At 36.9% G+C, this 19,062-nt stretch overlaps 6 protein-coding genes across 6 annotated transcripts; all 6 read right to left on the reverse strand.

Annotated features, from left to right (window-relative positions):
- Nucleotides 1-339: 339 nt before the first annotated feature.
- Nucleotides 340-4,794, reverse strand: LSM04_007958 (uncharacterized protein; the record flags this gene model as incomplete). Its single annotated transcript, XM_067330247.1, has 2 exons — nt 340-3,170; nt 3,258-4,794. The coding sequence occupies 2 exons, from the start codon at nt 4,792-4,794 to the stop codon at nt 340-342; spliced, it is 4,368 nt and encodes a 1,455-aa protein (XP_067190343.1).
- A 1,018-nt stretch (nt 4,795-5,812) lies between these two features.
- Nucleotides 5,813-7,501, reverse strand: LSM04_001294 (Proteasome component (PCI) domain; the record flags this gene model as incomplete). Its single annotated transcript, XM_067330258.1, has 1 exon — nt 5,813-7,501. The coding sequence occupies one exon, from the start codon at nt 7,499-7,501 to the stop codon at nt 5,813-5,815; it is 1,689 nt and encodes a 562-aa protein (XP_067190284.1).
- A 1,534-nt stretch (nt 7,502-9,035) lies between these two features.
- On the reverse strand, nt 9,036-10,349 carry LSM04_002204 (Ribosomal RNA methyltransferase FtsJ domain; the record flags this gene model as incomplete). The annotated part of the gene is made up of 1 exon (XM_067330271.1): nt 9,036-10,349. The coding sequence occupies one exon, from the start codon at nt 10,347-10,349 to the stop codon at nt 9,036-9,038; it is 1,314 nt and encodes a 437-aa protein (XP_067190292.1).
- An 859-nt stretch (nt 10,350-11,208) lies between these two features.
- Nucleotides 11,209-11,994, reverse strand: LSM04_004864 (Ubiquitin-conjugating enzyme E2; the record flags this gene model as incomplete). The annotated part of the gene is made up of 1 exon (XM_067330282.1): nt 11,209-11,994. The coding sequence occupies one exon, from the start codon at nt 11,992-11,994 to the stop codon at nt 11,209-11,211; it is 786 nt and encodes a 261-aa protein (XP_067190316.1).
- A 396-nt stretch (nt 11,995-12,390) lies between these two features.
- LSM04_000632 (uncharacterized protein) lies at nt 12,391-15,174 on the reverse strand (the record flags this gene model as incomplete). The annotated part of the gene is made up of 1 exon (XM_067330297.1): nt 12,391-15,174. One exon carries the CDS (start codon nt 15,172-15,174, stop codon nt 12,391-12,393), a length of 2,784 nt encoding a protein of 927 aa, XP_067190275.1.
- A 450-nt stretch (nt 15,175-15,624) lies between these two features.
- On the reverse strand, nt 15,625-18,078 carry LSM04_009576 (uncharacterized protein; the record flags this gene model as incomplete). Its single annotated transcript, XM_067330308.1, has 1 exon — nt 15,625-18,078. One exon carries the CDS (start codon nt 18,076-18,078, stop codon nt 15,625-15,627), a length of 2,454 nt encoding a protein of 817 aa, XP_067190361.1.
- Nucleotides 18,079-19,062: the final 984 nt, after the last annotated feature.

Below are 19,062 nucleotides of genomic sequence, written 5' to 3' on the forward strand. Positions count from 1 at the left end.
AAAATCAGACGCATACACTTACACTCATACACAAAACCATCACGTATATATTTATTTAGATGTATCTGTTACGATACCCACATTCTCGAATAAAAGTACTCGTAGTGAAGAGAAAATAAAAAAGAAAACAAAACAATAAAAAAAACGATAAGGTATTCAAAATGCTGAAAAGCGTCTTAAAAGTTATATAACGCTACCTTCAAATCCACATAGAATCACTGAAAATCAAAAATAAGAACAGAGAGAATGTGTGAACAAAAAAAAAAAGAAAAAGAGCATTACAGATTTACCACCTTTTTTTTTTTTGTTCTTTCACTACAAACAATCCATCTCTTCTGTTTAAAAAACCGTCTCCTCATCAAATTCATCCTCTTCTTCACTATCATTCTCATATTCATCCACCTCATTATTCTGCGGTCGAAGCGCATCATAAGGACTCGCACACACATCAGGAAGAAGAAGCGTTTCTACAAGTCTTTTGGTATCTTCATCCCCACGAGATTCCATACCTTGCAATCGCTCAATCTCTCGTTCAATATCATCTAAAAAGGCAGATCTCCTTGCCGTTGGTGAAGTTGATACATTTACTCTTCCTCTTCCTGGAGTTGTTGTTGCTGCTGTCATAACTTTTTTTTCTTCTCCACCTTCTCTCCTAACAGATGGGGATTGAACGCATCGAGGTAAACTCCAGTTTCTCAATTCATCCCAATGTGGAGATGCCGTGAATGTCTCTTGTTGAGCTTCCTTAGTTTGATTTCGACGGTCCAAGTAAAAAGCCACCTGTTGTAAAAGTGTAATTAAATTCCCTGAATGTAATGCTACATCTTCAGGTTGTGGTAAAGAAGAAGAATTATCAACGTTCTGTTGGGTGTTGTACCTGGAGGATAAGAATACATGTGATGATTCGCCTGCAGAATTTCTATTATTATCGATATTATTCCTACTGCTATCGTCCCTCTGTTGACTTGATACCACCTCTGCAGGTTTTTCCTCACAATCATTTTGAAAATAAATCAACAATGGACGTTTAATATTCTCTGCACCATGCATAGCAAACCATTGAATAAATTGCGATAATGCATGCACCACTCCAGGCATTATATTTGTAACAATATCATGCAACAACCATCGTCGTGCTTTTGCAGACTGAGGTGTAATAGCAAATAATCGCTTCATACGACGACTGTGCGCTAGTGCCTCACGACGTGTAAACTGCAGTGCCTCTTTTGTTAATTCCGTGTATGGAATGTAAAAGTAAAACAAATCCTCTTCCTGGAGTTCATTCACCGACCATGAACGCATATTCGTCTCATGCAGACGACCAACATTTCCTCCTCCTCGATTCCTAGACGCCTGTTGTTGTTGATGATGTAATTGTGATTGTTGTAAGGGTTCTTGAGGAGAGGAATTGGAATGATGTAAATTTCCACTTGCTTGTATGAGTTTCGCCATTGTTTGCCGCGTCTCGCGTTTTCCCTGACGTCGCACCATTCCCTTTTCACCTGTGGATTCATATACAACAGGCAGTCGAGCAGACTTCGATAATGCTCGTCTTTCATAGAACAGGGCGAGATCGATAAAGAGGGAGATGGAACGATGAAAGCGAAGGAATATATCCGCTTCATGATGAGACTTAGGATGGGCAATATTAGCAGAAGTATTATTATCATCACTACTAGCATCATTCGTATTATTATTATTATTATTATTATTGCGTTGATGTTGATGATGATGATGTTCAATACGATGAATAGGATTTCCGTTAGGATTATGCTTATCATTTTCATCTGAGCATGCCGATGTAGCCTTTGATGAGTTAAGAACGTCCTCACGAGGATTTCGTGGGGCAGGAGATAACATTGATGCCTCTGTATATTGTTTTTGTTGTTGTGCTGATTCCTTCTCTTTTCGTTTACTTGTATCCACCAAGTACTCATTATAATAACGTTGTGGTTTATTCTTGGGTTGAGAAGCCTGCAGAGATGGAGTTCCTTTGGCTGCAGATGTTGTTGTTGTTATGGTGGTATAACTAAGATCCGTATTATCGGCAGTTTCACGTAAAGCCGCACTCAAGTTCACTGCAGTAGCCGCACTATCAACGGCAAACTTAAATGTATAATGAATGGCATAACTAAGTACAATAAAGTTCAGTCGCTGTTGACGATATTCATCCGGTGATGTGAAACTGGTTTGAATTCCCCCTCCTCCCATTCCTCTCTCTCTTAAGGAACCGTAATTCATCAAAACATTACTTCTACCATTATTATTAGTATTATGGTGTGTCATTTCATTAGAAACAACAGATGGTGGCTCTTGTTTTTGTTGTCTTTCATCTCCATTATTCCAACGTTGTTCTTGCAGTGTGAATATATTATGCACAGAAGTACGTGATGGACGATCGGGCAAATCCCAGACAACACCATCGAGTGCATTCAATCGCACTCCAGTCACATCCACAACAGGGAATCCAACAGCCGCCGCCTCTCTCGCATTATACATTTGATCTACTTTACCCCAAACACCACCACTATTATTATTATTATTATTATTATTATTATTATTATTATTATTATTATTATTATTATTATTATTATTATTATTATTATTATTATTATTATTATTGCCCAAGTAGGAGAGTGAAACAAGATTCAGGTTCGATATCAGTGCCCGACGTATCTGTTGTGCTTCATTATGATGATTACAAAACTCCGCTGCGAGTAACTGCCGCGATCGCGGATCCTCGGCCAGGGCGAATCCAAATAATAATGCCAATTCCACTGCGAGCATTAATGCCGCCTCATCTATATTATTATTATTATTATTATTATTATTATTATTATTATTATTATTATTATTATTATTATTATTATTATTGTGGTATGTTTCATATCCTTCCGCTAATCGTACACTTACTTCTAATAAGCGTGAGGTGGAGGGAAGATGTTGAATAAGGTAAAAGGCGGCGTAGCGGTAGAATGGGGCATATTGAATAAGTAATCGCAAACAACGTGCAGCCAGACATGCCGTAGAAGTCGCAATAGATATTGTAGGCATTGTGGTAAGAGTTTTTTCACTTCCTCTCTGAGAACGTCCTCCTCTTTCTCGCCTATTATAATACTCTTGTTGTTCATGTTGATAATAATGACTATGATGGTGCTCTTGTTCTTCTTCTGTCGTTTGATGTTGGAAGTGAAATAACGGCGCACGGTCACTGTTATTATTATTATTATTATTATTGCTTTTCATCGTAGTGTTACCAAAGACTGCCGCCGCATCTCCAATAATGGTGGCCAATGCACGATCTGCAAACAATGCAAGAAGTACTTCACACACACCCTGATCTTCTCTTCTCTGATGCGACTGAACGCTAATAGGTATAACAGTATTATTACCATGATTCTTACTACTATCACTATGCATAGTCATGGATGTTAGAATAGCATCCTTTAAAATAAGTGTTTCAACAAGACACATAGTGGCACGTAAGGCATCATGATGAATTTCCCGTTCTAATTGTCTACTACAAAATACCACAAGTTCCTTTTTAAATGGAATTCTTGCCCAACATAAGAAAGAATCACTACGTTGTATAATAACATGAAGTGATTCTATACACAAAGCACGTAAATCTCCATTCACATCAGTATCCGCAATACATCTAAGAACATTCAATACTTCTGGCTGGGCGAGATGTGTGAAATGTGTATTCGCTAATTCACGCAAACACGCCGCCGTATGCAATCGCAGCGATAACACTTTATCTATCATTATCATCGTCGTTGCTAATGATGTATGAGAAGAAGAAGATGAAGATGATGAGAGTACAGAGAGGAGAATAGATAATTGTTCGGTGCTAATGAGTGTATCCCGCACATATGCATTTCGTGTCTGTGTCACTGCCCCACCATCACGTAATAATAATATAAATAACAACCGCACGGCGGCCAGTCGTACGGCGGCGGGATATTCATCGAATAACAATCCTGTTACGATATGTACGGCGCCTAGACGATCGAGCATATCTGTTGTAGTCGCCGCAAGTTCTAGTGTTTCCGTTGTTAATATCATATCTTTAATTCGTTCCTGTTGATATTGATATTGATACTGATATTGATTATTCTGTTGTTGTTTGGATTCAAAGGTCTCTTCACTTGGAATACAGCAGGAGAGTACCACTGTCTGCAGGAGTGAAAGAACACTACAGAAGAGACGACACAACTCATCATCATCTTCCATCATATGTGGTGCGTGTAGAATAGATAATACTGTGGCTATGAGATCGGGTTTTACTTCAAAGAGTAAATGACGAAGTGCCATTCGTTTCATTCGTAGTGTTTTTCCCACATTTGCTGTATTAATCTCACTATGATTCATATTATCTCTATATAAGTATGAGGATTGTAAAGGTTGAGTCGCATTAGTGGGATTGAGAGCTGTGGCGTAGTGCACTACCACTTCAGTGAGTAACTCCACAACACCAACACCATCTTCTACAGTCACAAAAGGTGGATCTGAAGAATCCATAATTGTATTATTATTATTATTATTATTATTATTATTATTATTATTATTATTATTATTATTATTATTATTATTATTATTATTATTATTATTATTATTATTCATTGTTTCCATCCTTTTCTTTTCACTTACTGTTCCCAGCACTGTTGTTTTGTTGATAGAGTGAGGAGCGAATACAGCTCCATTTAGACGTGCTGCCAGATGTAATAACGCTTCACTAGATACTGAGATTACTTCTTTTTCTTCTTCCGTTATGAGAATGGCTGACGACATTGCGGTATTCGTTTTTTTTTTATTATTGCTTTGATCGTTATAACGTTATAGAGTAATAACACTATATTATTATTATTATTATTATTTCTCTTCACACTAGTAACTGTGGATCAAAATTTGTGTTTGTTAAGAATATAATGACTTTTGTACGTTATTATTGCCAAAAATGTGAAGTCTATATGATTTCTCTACTATTTTATAACCAATAATAATAGTAATAATAATAATAATAATAATAATAATAGTAATAATAATAATAATAATAATAATAATAATAATAATAATAATAATAATAATAATAATAATAATAAATAAACTATCCTTCCTGCTAGCAATGGGTTTTTTAAACAATAAAATAGAGAAAAGAGCAATAAAGGAGAGAATAAGAGAAATTCCTTGTGGTTTTACGTACAGGACTGAAGAGAAAGAAAACAACAACAACAACAACAAAGAAAAAAAAGAAGAACAGGAGTAATGATAATTGTAATAATACTCCTGTAGATAGTAGGGGAAGGAAATAACATATCCTCGTATTGCCGCATTCTCCAATAAGAAATGGGAATAATAATAATAATAATAATAATAATAATAATAATAATAATAATAATAATAATAATAATAATAATAATAATAATAATAATAATAATAATAATGGTTTTGAGAAAAAACAAAAACGAAAAGAAAATAAGGAAAACGAAAAAAAAAGCATGGTTCATAATTGCCATTTCGCATCTTTCATCAACATTCTTCTCTCTCCCTTCTTCATTTCTTCCGTTTTCTCTCTCGCTCTGTGTATGTATATATGTATGCCTCTGTCTTTGGGTGCGTATGCGTCTTATATGTAAACGGAATCTTCATTTGCAAGCATTACACTCTTTTAGACTTTAACACCTATTCAAACACATACATACATTACATATATTCATAATAATGCCATACACATATTCCCCCAGCAGAAGTACACAGATTGCAACAATTAAATAAAAAAACAAAGTAGGGCATTTCAGTTCACATTACTTTAACTGTCATTTTTCTTGTTGTCCTTATCCTTATTGCCGCTACTCTTGTTATTGTTGTTGTCGTCGTTATTGCTACCACTATTGTTATCATCCTTGTTGTTTCTATTGCTGTTGCTTGTATTCTTTTTATCTTTTCCCTCTTTGCCCTTTTCATCTGTCGCAGAATCATTCTTCTTTTTACTATTCTTATCCTCCTTTCGTGCCACTGTGCGCTTCGCCATATTCTCCTCCACAAGTGCATCAAATTTTCCATTCGCCTTATCAAATAAGGCGGTAACGAGACGATCATACTTTTCTAATGCAGTGAGTGCATCTTGATATAATGTGGTATTATTTCCTTCTCCTTCTGTTGTCATTGGTGGTGCTGCTGCTGGTGCTGGTGCGGCTTCTTTATTTCCACCCTCTCCTTCTTCCTTTCGTGCCTTTGCTCGCTTCTCATCTTGTTCATCAAACACCACAACACATTGATGTTGCTGGTCCACAATACCCGCCAGTTTTTTATCCAGAATCAGTTGGGATACCTGTGATTCCACAGCATCCACATCTAGCTTTAACAATTCCGCAAGATAGGATACCTGTACACGACTGTATGGTTCAAGCAATTTAAGTAAATGACGCTCTAATAGACTGTTGTACATCTCTGTCAATCGTCGCTGCAAAACATCATCTTCAAGAAATGCCGCACCACGATTTTCTTGCATAATGCGATTAAATAAATGTGTGTCTTGTGCATTATAGGCATCTGCCACACCACGTAGGGCATCCATATCACTTCCCCTGTACTCCAATACATTCTTTGAACTCAACAGTGTGGCGAGTTCATCTGGAGTGTCTGTAGCGATCTTTGCGAGAATCATATAATGTAATGCCTTACGTGCCTGTCGCGCCTGATCTCCGAGTTGATGAAATCCCTCAAATGCCTCATACAAGTATGAAAAAGCCGTCTTGGCATCATGTTCCTCGGCGTGTAGGACACCACTCTGAAGATCAATTTCCGCCTGTGCGAGTGGCGGGCAGTAGATGCTATTGGCATTCGTACGTGCGGCCACCAGTGCAGCCCGTGCTTTACTGATATTATTTATGGCGAAGTAAATACGACTTTCGAGTAGATGAATATCCAGCAGAAGCGCCCGATCATCTAATCGTCTTACTTCTCTCAGGAGTGGCTGCAGCGTTGTCAGTGCATCCTGCGGTGCATGTTGAGCAAACTGCAATTCCGCCAATCGATGCTGCAGTCGTTGCCGCAGAAACGTCCGCCGTTCCAGCCGTGCCCACGCAATCATTTCATTACACACCTCCATCTGCCGCTCGAGTGCGGCGCCGCTGGTGAGAATGTGATCAAACAACTTTCGCACCATGCGGGTGGTCTTTGCCTTTGGGAGTTGTGCAAAGAAGGGCCGGACGCGGGCGGGGAGCTGCAGGAGGGCCTCAACGTCCCGCTCCACGCCGAGGAGCTCTGCGAGGCGATAAACCGCCCGCTCCTTCACCCGCAGCGCCTCCACCGCGTCCGGCTCGACTGCCGTCGTGACGAGCGCCTCCAACACCCGCCGGGCCTCCGCGCGTTTGCCGTCGGCGAGGAGATCCTCCGCCCGCTCCCACTGCAGTTCGAGCGGATGCGGGGGCTCCGCCGTCCGTGGGGGCGACGGGAGGGAAGTGGCAGCGGCAGCGGCGGCTACTGCAGTGGTCATAATAGCGGGAATGGGAATGGAAATGGGGTGCTGGTAATCGTAATAGTAATAATAATAATAATAATAATAATAATAATAATAATAATAATAATAATAATAATAATAATAATAATAATAATAATAATAATAATAATTTATATATGGAGAATTGAAAAGATAATAAAGAGAAAAAAAGCCGTCACAATTTGTTTGTTTTATATCAAGGGGCCTTTTTTTCTGTTTGTATTCCCTTTTTTTAAGTATCTTTGCAATGGGACTCTCTCCCTCTCTCTCTCTCTCTCCTGGTTGATTGTTTTGGGTTTCACTAGTGCTGCTTGTAAAACTGTAAAGGTTGGAGAAAACAAAGCAAAGAAACTAAAAAAAGAAATAATGAGAGCATCAACACAATTTTCAAAGGAATAACATAAAAAAAGAAAATAAAAACGGTAGTGTATGCCACCAAACTCCAACGGTATGTTTTTTTTTTACGCGTCGAATTTTGAGTTCTCGGAGCTGCACTCTCCACACACACTTATACGATACACAGACAAAAAAAAAGTAACAGACCCCCAATAAAATGGCAACACCCCTCTTTTACTACCAAACAATAAAAAAATAATAATAAAACCCAAAAAGATATTAAAAACAGAAAAAAAAGGTTCGTGAAAGAAAAAAAAAAGATACCACAACAAAAAAAAATATGTATTTTATTTGACATTACTGTAGAACTATTCTCTATTAATATAACGAAACTACTCTTATACCCATCTCAGCCATAATCTCAAGTATCACACTCTCCAGAGGCCTATATTGGTACAACGAATCACATTCACATAATGCCGGCATTATTACAATTTAAACTCAATACCCAAATAATCAGAAAACTGGAGGATAGAAAAGATCCATAAATAAGTTTTCTAGTCTCGTAATATTTAAAGCGAAGCCTTAGTAGACCATTTTTTTTTATTATTACTATTCATCTGCCTGATCTGTCGTGTGTGTCTTGTTGTCCAAGTTGATGAGAAATACAGAATAGTTTGGGAGTCGTCTTTTGTGTTGGTGTGCATCTGGAGATGATGATGCTCTCTTGCTCTATAAAAACAGGCATGAGATTTAATAGTCTTACCACGAAAATGTATCTGTTTTATAAATTACATCATATTTTTAACACATACTAAAAAGAAATTAATCAAGCTGTCCAATCTTTGTCAAGGATATCCCCCCGTAAAAAGAGAACAAAAAAAAAACAAGGACCGCAGTTTCGTAGGATACTGTTTAACTAATCTAGTCAAGAGCAAAGGAAGAAGAAATGAATAAATAAATGAATAAATAAATAACAAAGTTAATGATATCCGCTATCATTTATTGTCCGTAAAATTTAATAGGAGCATTCATTTTCTGAACATTACAGTAAGAGGTAGTGAAATAAATTCTTTTTTCCTTTCGTATAGCAGGCGAGATCATTAAAATATTAGCACCAAAATACTCCATCCATGATAGATAGTAAATAAAAACACACATACACAACAGAGAGATACAAATATCTCTCATCAACTCACTCCACACGCCGACGTTTCGTCTCATCTTCTAAACCATTATTACTCCAATCACTACCAGCCACTATTGTGTTTCTCGCACCTGCTGCTATAAGTGTACCATTGGCCATATATGGTGCCTGTCGTGGTGGATGCACCGGTGGGAGCACAGGCGCATCTCCATCACGGTCATAACACATATCAGCATCATATCCAGATAAATCCCCACAGGCTAAAAATGGTACTACAACAGTTTGCATATTTATTTTATCCTTCTCTTCCTGTCCATACTGTTGTTGTTCTTCTTCTTCTTCGTGTTTCTGGTGAAGTGCAGGTGGAAGAGGGGCATCTGGGGTAAAACATTGTGTTATTGTTGTGAGTGGATGCTCAAATGAGGGGCAATAACCCGCCGGTGGTTGATAATCCTGGCACACCATAAATGCTTCCATAGAGGCATTACGTGAAGATTTTGGTTTCGCAATAATAACATGTTTAAAGAAAACTTCTGATTTGGCCACAAGAAACGGTGTATTTGGTCCACGAAAGATTTTTGTTACAAATGTACCACCACGTCGTAGTACAAACGTCGTGATATTTAGTGCAGCCAAGAGAAGATGATGTTGTAGATACTCATCCAATTCATGCATCCCGGTTACATCAGGAGCACCATCACAGACAACAAGATCTGCTTTTCTCGAACTATGCGTAGTATTATTATTATTATTATTATTATTATTATTATTATTATTGTTATTATTGTTATTCGTATTGCAGACGCTACTTTCTCCCACTCTTGCCGCATCTTGTTTCTCTACAACATTTGCTTCTTCTTCATTCCGCATCTCCATAGTTTCGCAGTTTAGTAGGCGAATAATTTCCCGCGCGGTGGCCTCACTTGTGATATCTCCCTGCAGTAAACAAACGCCTTCAATAGGCATCATTTCCTGCAAATCCACCGCCACAATACGGGGTGGAAACTGCAATGCTTCTTGATCCTCTTTACTACTACAATGATTATGATGATGATTATTATTATTACTATTATTATTATTATTATTATTATTATTACTATTATTATTATTATTATTATTATTATTATTATTATTATTACTGTTCGAATTATCTACTGGACTGCGTAGATGCGAAGCGAGTACTTGCGACCAACTACCGGGTGCCGCACACAAATCCACAACACCCGTTAGAATGTTTTCACGCTGAAGAATATTAAATTCCTCGTGCAGTTGCAGTAACTTATAGGCACTTCTCGCACGGTAACCCTCTTCTTTGGCTTTGCGGTAATACATATCCCGCTTGTCTTTAGAGGCCCTACCCATTTTCTTTTTGCCTTTCTCCTTTTTTTTTTGGAAATAACCTATGTCTTCTGTTCCCCTTTCACCGTATTGTGTGTGTGTTTCTCTTTTCCTTTTCTCTCTCCTTCTTCTTGTTGCCTTCCGTCACATGTATTTATGGGCAAGGAAATCAGTAATGAAAGAATAGGGGAGAAAGGGGAAAAAAAAAGAAATTACAGAGATAAACTAAAATTAAATATAGATCTATACATATACACCTACATCTCTACTATTTAATCGTAGTATCGATATTCCCTTAGGAGATCAAATAATAATAATAATAATAATAATAATAATAATAATAATAATAATAATAATAATAATAATAATAATAATAATAATAATAATAATAGCAATAATAAAAAACATCGCATAACAAAAAATGAGATATTCTTCTTTTTTTTCTCTCTATGTCCCTCTCTCTTTCTCTCATATATATATATATATATATATATATATATATATATATATATATATTACTCACAAATAAGTATAGTGGGACAAATTCTTCTATTCTTCATTGCCTCCAGTTATGTAAAGTGGTAAATGTCTCCGTTCTTGTTTCTTCCGTTTTCGCTCTTCATGTATGCGTTTTCGTTTTCTATTTTAATTCACCATTTTCTTTAAATCTCTTCATTTTTTTTTTTTATTTCTCTCCCTCCCTCTCACGTACACCAAAAAAGAAGGCGAGAAAAAAAAAGCAAAAGCAGAACCACATCTTTTTCTTCTTCGTTTTTTTTTTAATTCTTCTTCTTGATTGTGTCTCTTTCCTCTTTATTTGTCTTTCCAACTTTCTTTTCCTCACCAAATGTATTTCCCTTCTCTGTTTCGTTTTTTCTCCCGTTCACACCAAACGTTTCTGATGGTGTTTCGCCACTTCCTGCCGTACCCGTTCCTCATACTCCTTTCGATCTCGCATATACACTTTATACGGTTCCTCCTGTGCGGGATCTTTTATATTCGGATTATCCAGCAGCTCCTGAATGGCCAAAAGAATCTGTTTGATAGTAATACTCGGCCGCCAATCCTTTTCCTCATTGAGAATAGACAAGCACACAGTGCCACTCGGGTATACATTTGGGTGAAACAGCACAGGTGTAAACACACACTTGGGGGGTTTTGTGGGGTAATCCTCTGTGAAGTGCAGTAGCAGGCGGAACTCCCCGCCCTCAAACGGTGTTCCGGGCTTACCGGGAATCCCAGCCTCCCACTCAAGCAGATCCAAACCACCAGTATTCGTATGAGTAGTATTAGTAGCAGTATTAGTGCTGCTGCTGACGTTATGGGTGGGGGAACTATTATTGTTATTAGTACTACTATTCGTATCATTAGTATTAGTAGTGGTATTGGTAGCAGTCGAGCCAATGGTCGTCTTGTTGTGAGTTGCATTATTCCCACTTGATGAAACGGCTACTGGGGACGCAGTACTACTTGTATTATTATTATTATGATTATTATTATTATTATTTTTATTATTATTATTAGTGCTACTACCGGTTGTTGCTGTATTGTTTGAGGTTGAAGAAGTTGTTAACTCTCGTGGTTTTGCCCAGAAACCAAAAGGACGATCTTTACGCCATGCTTTGCGCTCTTCACGCAACCGTGCCTGTGCAAGAGAGAGACCTGACATTTTTTCTTTACTTTTGATAACCGTTTTTATTTTATATTTGTTTTACTTGCTTTTAATAGACTAGTAAAAAAAAGAAAAAACATCATTATGCATATATATATATATATATATATATATATATATATATTATTGGTGCACTCGTGTAAAGATTGCATATAAATATAGATATAGATAAAGATATATTTTTATACGTATTTGTTATGAGTGAGGACAAAAAAAAAAAAGAGTTGAGAGAAAGTAAAGAAAATACAAAAAAAAGGATATAACCTCCATTACTTTTGGTCATTTCCTTTCTTCTCTCTGATTTAATACACTCTTCTCCCCTCTCTCCAATTTCAGTTTGCACAATCGCTATCATTTCAATTACCTTTATGCATTTCTGTGAAAAGTCTGCGTTTATCGCACAACCCTAACGCATCCCAATGGTGGAACCACCTGCACAAACGGATACGCATGCATTCGCTTAGACACCGCATCAATATGTCGATTCATGCGTAACGTCCCCTGCACGAGTACCACACTACCCGGCTTTACTTGTTCCTTTAACAGTGCCGCAGGAAAGTTATCACCCATACAACGAATAACAATAAGTTCCTTTTCAATCTCTTTATCTTCTTTTTCTTTTTCCTTTTCGGTTTCTCTTGTTGAAACTCTATCATCTCCATCCACCTCTAATACATACTGTGTGACTGCAGTGGAACCAAGAAATCCATGTTGCATATCAGCAATACGGCCAAGAAGAACTGTATTACTACCAGCGCGTACATGTACCGATAACGCCTGCTGTTCCACAACAGTCGTAGGAGGAGCCGCTTGTTGCAATTCCTCCGGTAGAGACTTTAACTTAATAGTCATATCCATTAAAGCAGCATTTTTATTAGAATCTTTGGAATCCCCAATACCACCCTTACTATTATTATTGCTATTGCTGCCTTTACCATTTTTATCATTAGAAAGGCTTTCTGCTGAAGCATACAATACAGACTTTCGCTGTGTTTCATATAATACTTGTAACTGGTCTTCTGTGAGCTCTTCTCCTTCATGCATCGTTTCTACGTGGTCAAGAAGGGCATCTAAAATCCTAAATGATGGGATCGTATCTTTTACTTCATTATTTATCTCCTCTATCTCTTCTTGTTGTCCTTGTTGTTGCTGTTGGTTTAGTTTTTCCTCACAAATAGGACATTTAAAGCGACGTATGGATGCAGATCGTGCTAAATTTGGCTTAGATGCACGTAGTCGTTCTCTCAACTCCGCCTTTTCCATTTCTTTGCTATTATTATTATTATTATTATTATTATTATTATTATTATTATTATTATTATTATTATTATTATTATTATTATTATTATTATTATTATTATTATTAGTGTTCGTAGTATTAGTAGTAGTATTAGTACCATTAATAGATTCTACAGGAGGTCCATCTTCCCGTGCAACCTGTAACTGAATAGCAAGTTCCTCTCTTGGAATAAATGGATTGACTGGTTCATTCTCCAACTCCTGGAGTGCCGCATTCGGTGAATCTCCAAATGGATTAGGATACTTTTTCACTAACTCTTTAATAGGCAATATCTGTCCTGTTGTACGTGTCTTCGCTGCGAGCATACTTCCACCAGCCACCATTCCCGTTTTCTTAATTCCCGGTGCCGCTCCTTCTGGTGTGGCCCGTGCTGTTGGTTTTACATTAGCCGCCATCTCTGCACGGCGATCGGCCGTGCCTTCCACAATGGCACTAAATGGAACATAGGCGTTAGGGGCATTTTGTTTCGGTACATCTTCACGAGATGCGGCAACTGTATCCCATACTTCTTTAAGCATTTCATCTACTAGGGATTCACTTGGAAGTGATAGGGTGGCTTTGTTGTATGGCACTTTCACTGAACTTACTCCAGTATTAGTAGTACTAGTAGTATTTTTTGTAGATACAATATTTTCTTGTGGTTTCTCCGTTAAACTAGTATTCGCTTCTTGTGAAGTTCCACTAACTCCTGCACTTTCCTCTACTACTACTCTTGATGTTGTAGTATTAGTAGTAGTATTAGTAAAACTAGAAGGTGTAGTGATAATAGTAGCAGCTTCATCAACTATTTCACCCGCACCAGGTCCTTCTAATACGGTAGCCTTTGCATTGGCGGGATGTTTTAATTTCACATGATGTTCAGCGGAGATTTCCAGTCGAAACGGTTTACCACATGCACTACAGTGAAATCGCATCGTAGGATCTACCGGTAAACGCCGCATAACTACAGCAGTTGTACTACTTCCTCCTTTTCCGACAATCGTAGTAGTAGTTGTTGTTGTTGTTGTACTAGTTGTATTAGTAGAAGTAGTACCCAATCCTGTTTTCGGTGCTGTTACTGTTGAAAGCGGTCGATCTTCAATAACAAGTTGTCGTGTACCGGTAGTACTAAGAGGCGGCGGCATGTGTGTTGGCTCGTACGCTAATTTCAATCCACGTAATCGTTCTTTTTGTGCGGCTGGAAGTATAACTTCCGGTACTTCTGGCGGTGTCCCTGTTGGGGCTAATTGGGGTGGTACATTTAATAATACTCCATGTTTTAGGTGGGCTTCATGGAGCAAGAGGTAATTTACATCTTCTTCATCCATTAAGAATTCTTCATGGAATTGAAGTTCTCTTGGTTCTGTGATATCACCACTATTATTATTATTATTATTATTATTATTATTATTATTATTATTATTATTATTATTATTATTATTATTATTATTATTATTATTATTATTATTATTATTATTATTATTATTATTATTATTATTATTATTATTATCCATTACGCTAGAAGATGGTGATAATGATGAAGATGCCTCCGTTGTTGCTTGAGAGACAGTACTCGTGCTACGCATTACAGTACATAAATGTGATGCATACACAGACACTGGAGATATTATCATTCTACGACGCCAGCATGTAGATGTAGAATCAGTGGAGTGATAACTATTACCATAACAATAAAAATAATCATAATCATAGTAATAACGACAACTGGATTTGTAGTTTTGGTGATTATTGTTGTAGTTGTTGTTAGTATTATTATTATTATTATTATTACTATTATTGTTACAACTGCTACTCCCATACAAACAAACGTTAAAATGATATCGTCCATGACATGTTTCACGAGAGGAAGAAATACGTCGATGCGTAAAACGCCTCATGATGTGTATATATGTGTATTTATATTTGACGCAACTTTTTCTGTGATTTAAGGAAACTAATACTTAAAATAAACAATAAATGATAATAACAATTATTCTTCATGCATCAGTAAGTGTGTACAAGGAAATAATAATAACAAGAACAACAATAACAATAATTATATCACACCAAGAATGTACCAAAAGGAAGAAGAACAAAATAATAATAATAATAATAATAATAATAATAATAATAATAATGAGGAAATTGCAACAGTTTACAAAGATGAATAATAAAGAAAACATCAAAGGGAAAAGAGGAAAAAAAAAGAGCAAAGACAAGCAAACCACATACAAAGAACTATATATATAAGAGAAAGAAAGGGAAAATAAAAGCAGAACACTATCAATATAAATTTCCACATTTTCTCATCATCATCTCTCTCTTTCTCTTTCGCAATATCTTTGCTTTCATTCTCTTTGCACTAATCCCAGCTGCATTTGTACTGGAGATCCTGATGGATGTGTAGAGTCTGACATGGAGCCTAATGTACTGCGTCTATCTTTCCCCGTTGATCTCTCATGTCCAGAATTCGAAGGAGAAACTTTTGATACCCCACCACCAGCTGAAATAGAACTGTCTCCCTTACTCTTATTTCCTGTTTGCTGTATACTGTTATTCGCACTATTGCAATAATGATGATTACTACTATTACTACCAGAGGAATTGGATGCACAACAGCGTGAAGCTGCCCAATTCCCTGCAAGACTTAATGGTGTATATGTGACGTGTTGTACCCGTAATCCACGTTGTACCGTCGCTAATACCACAGCAGCAAGAATAAGAAATAACAGAAATGATAAAAATCCCGGAACGACAAGTGGATAGAGTGTGATAACGGGTAAAAACTGTAATAATAGTACAGAAAAAAATAAATGCATACGCCATACCTGCCTTTTATGCCGCATACTCTGTCGACTCTTATTCCCCTTCGCTGGTAGTACCGGTGCGACGACTCTAAAGTACTCAAGAAACTCTTTTAACTTCACTACACCAGGGAAGTTATGACTTTTAATCGGCGGCATCTTTCGTTCCGTTACGGGAACCTCCCAGGAGAACGTTAACACCGGATCTGCATTAAATAACTTATACCCATACACAGAAGCACACCGTACACTTGATAAATCCGTCTCTGTCACAGTTGGACTAATCACACCATTATATATTGTTAAGAGTCGTCGATCGGTTAATATGTATAAACGTGTGGCACTTTTCATCATCGTCATGAGAAGAGAAAGGAATACCACAAGCAGAAGAAATCCAATCACGCCCATAGAAGTAGAACCAAAGAGGCGAATGAGGACATAACTATTATCTTTTATCGTAGAGGCAACAAACAACCATACACCGAGTGAGGCGGCCGCGGCGAGATCGACGACAAGCCAAAGATCATATGAAAGTAAAGTAGAAACATCTGGCTTTTCCCACCAAAGTACATATTCATCACGTCCAAGTGTCTGCCGCAGGACTTGTCGGAAGTTCTCTTCCAAGAAATCCATACTAAGCAGTTGTGTGGTTTCACCTTTCTTCTGCTGAATCTCCTCCGGGGTAAGAACACTGGCAGATGGAAATAGTGAAACACCACTACCACTTCCACTTCCTTGTTGTTGCGATTGATGTGATTGTTGTTGCGATTGATGTGATTGTTGTTGAGATTGATGTGATTGTTGTTGAGATGAGGATGATGTTGTGGTTGGTGGTTGTGTTTGCGATTGCGATTGCGATAACGTAGTAGCAGAACCCACAACAAACGTGGGCGTTTTATTCTCCTCATGTGGACGTACTAATGGAAATAAAGATGATTGCATCACACGCCGTAGTGGTCGACCACGAATATAAATAGCGAGTTGTACATAAAGTGTATCCCGTGCTATAGGATCATGTACCCACTTTGCCCGTCCAAAGTACACAAAGGCCCAAAAGGCAATATAGGCAATATAGGCACTCGATAAGACATAGGCAAAGAAGAAATCCGCAAACCATGGCTTTAGCGAAACGGAAAAAAGCAATACGAGACTCAGTAAAGCACTGGAAATTCCAATATAAAGTGGCATAAAACCAAATCGTGCGATATCACACCAAAAGCAAACACGACCCGGTCCAAGAGGTTTTGCTTGAGCCATTTTACAAATAGGACAATAACTTGATAATCTTTGTTGTTGTTGTTGTTGTGGATTATTATCATTTACATATGATAACACAATCTCTTCTGGCTCTACAGACGTGATCGTCTCCTCTGGAAGTACTGCATTTCCAGTGAGATAGTTACTTACTTGTGGTTCATACTTCCACGGTAATTGACGAATCGCGTAGAGCCAAAAGTAAAAACACACATCGACAACAACCAATATACACGCAAGCACTACTGCGAAAAGAGCCCCGGGCCGACAAATATAAATATTATTCGTTTTATGTGCAGCAGAGCAGGACGTATCTGGACATGTTGGGTTAAGTATAACATGACGTAAATCTGGACATTTGGCGGCCTCACTATTCCCATTATCCCCACTCACTACGGTAGAGAGCAATAATGTAGAAGAATAAGTAGAATATAAATTATTATTATTATTATTATTATTATTATTATTATTATTATTATTATTATTATTAGCAGAGTCGTTATAATTTATACAACGATTGGTAGTGGCACACCAGGCACATTGAAGTTGAGGACTCAATATACCGTCAGAGGCATCAAACACACACTCCGCACATCGCTTAAGAGATGCACACTTATCTGTATTAATGGAACTAACACTAGCAGCGGATGCGATTAACACATGTGCATCATCACTCCAAAAGATGATAAACACTATAATTAGTAGTTGTACTAGAGTTAATTCCCGCCTGCTACAGGAACGCATCGAAGCGATAATCGCTTTTTTTTTTTGCTTTCGTTTAGTTTCGCTTTTTGTTCTTGTTGGGCCTGTTTATTCTTAAATATCAGCTTGCTTTTGGATTCAAATAATATATATGTGGAGATACAGATATACGGATAACCCCTAATGAGAGAAAATTTCTTTTATAATTTTTATTATTTTTTCTTTTCTCTCCTTTGGGATTCTTTTTTTTTTTTTGGCTTGTTTGTGTTTTAATATTACAACGAACGTTCCTCTCCCCCTTTCTTCTTTTTATTTCTTTTTTTTTTGTTTTTACACGAATTGCTTTGTATGTCCCCTACACGTTAATATAGTCGTGAAGTGAAATACACTCACACTCTTTCCTTCCTTCTTCTCTTTGGTGAAAGTCCCCTTTAACAAGGGTGCTAACCAACAACAGAGATATCATTAAAAAGATTGTCAAGAGAAACAAATGAAGAAAATAAAGGGAAACAAATAAATAAATAAGAGTGTATTATTTCATCATAGTAATAAAAAAGAAGAACTGTAATTTTTTTCATTTTTCTCCCTTTGGGTATAGAATGAGAAAATTGTATGTAAATATATAAGAGAGAATATCTACATTACAAATATACATCCGCATATATATATATATATATATATATATATATATATATATATATATATATATATATATATATGGGGGTGGGAAATAAGAAATAAAAAGAGTTCAGTGTATATTATTAGGTACTATTATAATTTCAATATTAAACCAGAAAAGAAAGGAAGAAAGGAAAGAAACAACAAAAAAAAACATACATCATAAGATCTGAGAGCTGTAAAGACATACATACAGCTAACAGAAGGTATAGAAAATAATAATTTCATAACAATAATAATAATAATAATAATAAGTAATAGTAATAATAAAAGAAAGAAAAAAAAAGAGCTGAGAAATATAATGAATCAAAAAAAAAAATTATACGGTCATTTCCGGTTTTTACCTTT

Source organism: Trypanosoma melophagium (assembly GCF_022059095.1).
Source record: "Trypanosoma melophagium isolate St. Kilda chromosome Unknown ctg28segment0, whole genome shotgun sequence".
NCBI classification, from domain to species: Eukaryota; Euglenozoa; class Kinetoplastea; order Trypanosomatida; family Trypanosomatidae; genus Trypanosoma; species Trypanosoma melophagium.